Genomic DNA, 6185 nt, shown 5'->3' with positions numbered 1-6185 from the left:
TTAAAAAAAACAACAGCTCCTAATTATTAAACATAATTTTTCTTCCTTGTGCTTTTCTGGACTCCTCAAATATTTGAAGTATGAAAGGTACATATAAATTCTTCTCTGGTGGTTGAAATGGTGGAATCTGTCAAACTGCAATGCTTTATAAGAAACAGCGGTTTAATATAGAAATAATAATCTTCACGACTGGCTCTTTGCTTATTGGCATATTTTGCGCATTTTAAAATTTACAGAAAAAACCCCCGAACACCCTTGGATGTCAGTAACAAAGGGGATGTATATTAGCAAACCCTTATATTTTGGGGACTGGCTTCTCTTGATTGTTCTGACTGCAAATGAACTCTGCAGATGCTGAGAGGCACAGGAAATGTCTTGTGCTAGAAACAGCATTTGTTCCCTGCTTTATGAATTGGATTCTACTAAAATCCCAACGTGGTAAGACTGATTAGCAGACTTTGGTAATGCCTTCTGCCCTAGTACAATTTTATTATACTCTTTTATTACCAAGGAAAAAACACACAAAAGACTTCCATCGGTGAACATACACCCACATTCTGGGAGCAAACGTATCTGTGGTTAGCTCATGGCCCCTGGACTCTGAAATACAGAGCAGCAAAATGTAAGACACCCCACCAAAAGAATAAAACAAAAACACACGTATATACAAGCAACAGAGGGAGAGAAATGTCATTGAGGGGTGTTTAATATTAAAGACAAACTATACATCTGGGATGGTGGTGAGGAGGATTTAATAGAGCCGAACAAGGTGACCACCTGCATCCACTTCAAAGAGGAAAACCAGCAGCAGTATGAGGAGCGCTTATGCAGTCGTATGCATGTGTGTGCATGCAATACTTATTTCTACTGACAAAATAGGAAGTATATTGCCTTTGCAAATGTCTCTCAGCACCGGCAGCTTCTCCTCTATACTGACAAATTAAGTTTCAGCATGGGATTAAAAAAAAAAGTCTCCCTCATGCCCATAGCCATGTAGTCTGAGCTGGACAGATTCCCCTTTGCCCAGGCGGTACACAAGAGCTAGGTGCTGGCTTCACAGGGACCCCGGGCTGTGCACTGGTCAGCCAGAGGTCACAGCTTCCTTCCTCACAACAGCAGGTTGTAAACCTTCCTCCACCACATTGTGGTCTGTGCAGCATCCAGGAACGGTTTACAGGACTCTGGATTTTAAGCGGCATTCTTGTAGAGGAGCCCTGACTAACCTTCTCTCTAACGTGACAAAGCCCTTTAAAGGGACCAAGAATTGGTTCCAAATTCCCCAGTGGGTTTAGTGGTGTGGCAGGGTTTGAAACTCAGACAACTAGGACTCACCCACGTCTGGCTGTAATTTCAGATGTGCAATAACTATGCAAAATGCTGAGATTTGCCAATGAGAGAGCAGAAGGAACCCACTCTTCTCCTTCTTGCTGGCTTTGTTTCTGTAATGAAATAGCGTCTGCCTGTGCGCAGGGGGGAGCTCACTTTGTCAGCACCTCCTCTGCCTCTTCACCCTGGCTGGAACATTCAAGGGGGGATGCACCCAAAGGCAAACTCCCCAGCAGAACTGAAGGAATGGCAAACCAGCCGGCCTGATGGGGGAAATTTCAAAACCAAAATGTCTCTTAAATAAGCTTCTTTAATTATTATCATCATCTGTTTATTTATACAAATATAAAATATATTTATATAGATTTATATAATATAGATTTGTTGCTTTGGTGGCTCTTTTCATTTACAGACGTACTGGTCGACGATCTCTGTGCACTTTTTACACTTGACATAACAGCACCAATGGAACTTGCAGTGGCAACGCTCCACCTGGACGCTCTTGAACTGGTCATAACCCCGTCCGCAGCACATCAGCTCGCACCCATCCATGCCCTCTGAGGTCTTGTTGCACAGTCGACCCTGGGTGCCCAGCGAGCCAGTGGTCTCATTGCGCAGGCAATAGTCCGGGCTGGGGTCGACGTAGACCAGGTCCTCTTGCGTCGGCATGTTGAAACGGTTGTTCACCAGCTCCAGCTTGCCCTTGCGGCTGATCCTCATGGCGGCAGCGCTGTCGTACTTCTCCTTCAGCAGGTCGCCCACCTTGCGGAAGTCAGCCAGCTGCAGCCAGCAGGTCTTGAGGCTGCAGGAGCCCGACACACCGTGGCACTTGCAGGCCACATCCGCCAGCTTGTACACGGCCTGCGGGAAAAGAAGTGCAATCAGGCAGAGCTGCATTTATTCCTGCTGCACTGGCAGCTGGCCTAATTACAATGAATTCATCACGTTTTCATAGCTGCTTTGATTATCGCCCAATTTCTGTTGTTTCGCCCTTCAGAAGAGACAAAAGTCTCCTCTTCCTCCCGTTGCGACTGCTGTGCTCTTGTTCCCTAAATATTTCTATTTCTGGTCACATTGCCTCCAAACATGACTTCCCCACCCCACCTTCTTTTCCCCTGGCAGATTTCTGACTCGACAGCAGGGTCAAGAGGAAGAAAAAGGGAAGGGAAGAGTCCTCTCTGTGCAGACTCTGGAAATTCCCCCAGTCTCATGGACCACCACGGCATTGCATGTTTTTCCCTCCAGACCTGCAAAAAGGGAACAAAGGGGACACCTGGGAGCCTGCCCATTTCCTACCACCCGCACCGGGAAACGATGCTATCGTTCGAGGGATACACCTGCATCCTTTTGACATAAATCCACGGACCCACACCCTTTCCCTCCACCTCTGCTGAGAAGAGCTCATTCAGGGGCAGTGCTCAGAGGAGGCATCGCTTTACAGAGAGGAGCAAGGAGGGGTGGTGGTGGGAAAGACGAACACCTCCACACTGGAGCTGCTGCTGGAGGTGTTAAGCAGGCGCTGAGCCGCAAGGCCTCACTGCAAACCTGCGCCATCTTGTGTCCAGACATCTCCCTGCGCTAACAGGACTCTCGCCAGACAGAAGGGCATAACATTTTAAACGGCAAATGCAAGCTTTCCGTACTCTCTTTTCCGAGATACTTTCAGCTATGTTTTCAGGAGTCTGCAGGGGCTGTAGATGCATCATAACCCTGAAAATCCGGCATCAAAATGAACAAATAGTCTTCAAAATTTAGGCCAGTGATCGTTAAACCCTGAGCAGAGCAGGTACATGATGTAAAGGATAACTGTTTTTTCTCCTCCTCCCCACTCTAGTTGGGAGAGAGAAATACTGAAAAATATTCTAGAATAACAACACTCAAAATAAACCAAAAATGCAGGTTGGGTTTGTACTTTCCCTACTTTCAGAGACAGGTACAAAGCTGCATGCTACATGAGATCCCGTCAGCACTCAGGCTCTGACAAAGTTTGCAAAGCGACGAGCTGGCATCCTCACGCCATCGGAGCTACGCTGTGTTAGAGCAGCTTGTCCCCGCGGCCTGTGCTCCTCTCGCTCTCACCATCAGGCTCACACCTGTTCTCCCACGGCCATCCTGCACCCTGCACGTTCGCAGGGCATTGCCTCTGCCAGATCCCACGTCTCGAGCTGAGCTGTTTGGCATCAGCTGCAGAATTACCACCAGCTGTATCTGCTGGGGGAGATCAAGGGACATGAGAAAAAACTAGGATGTCCTGAAGGAGATGGCCATATGTCTTCTAGCCAGGTTTTCTGCTGAAGAAAGCAGCCAAACACTGAGGTTTCTTTTCTGCCTGCCTCACTGACACAGAAGAAAGCTCCCTGGCTTTGCTTGCCGAGGAGAAGATGATTAAGGCAACTGAGTGTACTGCAAGCAAAACCTTCTGCCTACGACTATGTTCTGGACCAGCAGCAAGAAGTCAGAGTTCTCCTTCAACAACTGGTTACTCCTGGTCTGACTAACTTCTAGTGCTTTTGACAGCTAGCGAAGATTCAATTTGGCTTAATGGCTAAATCACATGGAGGCAGATCCAGCTCCCAAGAAAGTCAATGGAGTGAGTACTTAAAACAGAGAAGCTTTAGTTCTTCTCCTCAGAGCTCAATTTACCGAGGCAATCCCTCACGGCGCAATGTAACAGCTACAGGCTGGGAGTTAAGCACTTGTCTTGGATCGAACTACGACTGCGGAGGACCAACCACACCGTTACTTAAGGATTCCTGCTGTACTATAACCAGACAGAGCTACAGCTGAATTTCCCGAGCCCCAGACACTTACTATATCCTCACTGCATTGCCAGCCTGCTCGTTATAAGCTTGTGTTAGCACTTTTTGGTTATGGTTCTGTCAAATCCCAGGCCACTCGTGCCTCCTTTGCCCTTGCATGTGTTTTTATAAAGTATTATGATTCTTCCTAATCCTGGGCTTTGTTCCTTTAGAAAAACACTGCAACTCGATCCCTCTCAGTTAATGTCATGGGACTGAGTTCACTCCGACTTGGCTTGAAGCAACTGATGCTCAAAACATCTGGCCCATGTGGGTAGTAGCTGTGCTGGGGAATGCGAACGCTACCAGTTATCGCAGGTAAGCATGGCGCCACTCAGCCCCCCGCAGCTCCCACTATCAACGTCCCGCGGAGGTAACCACAGCTTCAGCCGCTAAATGGCTCTCCCACTCTCCCCCTTTGCTGCCCGGATGGGGAGAAAGCAGAGGAAATTGGAGAATTCCTCTCTGACCGGGCTCGGGTCAAGGTAAAGAATAACAGACCCCACATGCAGTTCTGAGGGCAGGGGCTGATCGATGGCCATGCCACTTAAACAGGTTGAAAACGCCTCTAATGGAAAGGCTTAAAAAGCCCCTTCCCATAAGCCCAAGTTCTCTTCCGATTCTTTTCTTGCAAGAATGGGAACGGGAAGAGAATTAATGGGGAATTCCTATGTGGTCAATTAGCCAGACCCCCTTCCAGGCTCTTCTGGCACTGCCTCGAGTGACTGATGACTGAGCCCTGCCATATGCCGACTGGGTAAACAGCACGGAAGGACTGACTACCACAGTCCGACAGACAGGGCGACAGATAAGGAATGGGGGGAAATAAGAGAGGGTAATGGAGACCAATTGGAAGAAAAAGACAGATGGAAGGAGAAGGACATATTGAGATAACAGCCAAAGACAAACAAACAAGAGCACTAAAGCCAGGAGCCACCATCACAAGGACTCCGATGTGGAGCAAAGGGGTGATGGGGTCAGGACTGCCTGAAAGACAAAAGACCTCTGGTCCCCTCCCATCCCTCTCAGTTCCTTCTGAGAACTGCAGAGAGCAGGGACAATCTTCTCTCCTGCCACCAGAGCTCCTCAGGGTTCAAGGAGAACTTTCTCACCCAGAGGAAACTGAGGGGACATGCCAAATGTCTACCTAGAAATCAGAAGACATCAACTGGCTGGGAAAGTGGTGTGAGGCTGTACGTGGGATGGCACCTGGTGGTCACTCAGCAGTGCTCACTGCTGTGTCTCCAGTACTCCTTTCTTTCAGCACCAACTTTCGGGAGTATGGAGTTACGCATGTACCTTCCTACTTCCAAAACCAGAATCTCAGAAGTTTAGGAATGCAGGACTAGACAGGACCTCCTCGGATATTAAGTATGATCTCTTGCTATTGTAGGCACCGCTTCAAATAATATTTTCCTTAAATGTATAGAGTGCCCTTTTTAAAACAATTAGGTTTTCAGCCACCATTATTCTGATCACTATTCCAATGATAAAATATCTTTTTCTAATTTCCAGCTTAAATATATTCACTTTATGCCCATTTGCCATTGTGCCAAATTGGCCTTTTGCTTAAAAAGTACTTTTCCTTCCCTATTATTTCTCCCACTAACACAGACATCAGTCATATCCTCTCTCAACTTTCACTTTGCTAGACTAACCATGGCAAGCTATTCTAGCCCACTTTCTTAAGAAAAGATTCCTATCCCTTGGGTCAGCCATAACAAGCCTTTTCTAGTCTGAGGTCATTTTGCTTGGGAATATGAGAACATACAATATTTTGGGGCCTCATGAGACCTTAATACAATGGCATTAGTATTCCCTCATGTTTTATGAAAAGACTTTCCCTAGTACATTATAGGATATTTACCACCTTCCGAGCCACATTATATCTGCACCTGACCACTGCAACCAATTCTTTTCTACTTGTTTCGTAATGACTAAAACCATTTTTCATACAAGACCTCAAATGATGGTCCTAATGTTGTTTTATCGGATGTCATTAGCCACTGTACAAAATTCGGATTCTCCTCTGAATTCATAATACTTGCTACCTTTGCATCA

General features: G+C 46.9%; 1 protein-coding gene across 1 annotated transcript in view; it reads right to left on the bottom strand.

Annotated features, from left to right (window-relative positions):
* Positions 1-200: 200 nt before the first annotated feature.
* WNT5B (Wnt family member 5B) overlaps positions 201-6185 on the bottom strand; it is a 75203-nt gene continuing 69218 nt past the window's right edge. The window contains exon 5 of the mRNA XM_054841437.1: positions 201-2187. Coding sequence (XP_054697412.1) covers positions 1729-2187 — 459 coding nt within the window. The 3' untranslated portion in view covers positions 201-1728. The remainder of the gene's footprint in view (positions 2188-6185) is intronic.

The sequence above is a fragment of the Grus americana genome, chromosome 1 (assembly GCF_028858705.1).
Source record: "Grus americana isolate bGruAme1 chromosome 1, bGruAme1.mat, whole genome shotgun sequence".
In the NCBI taxonomy this organism is placed as follows: Eukaryota; Metazoa; Chordata; class Aves; order Gruiformes; family Gruidae; genus Grus; species Grus americana.
This window is presented reverse-complemented; position numbering and strand designations above follow the sequence as displayed.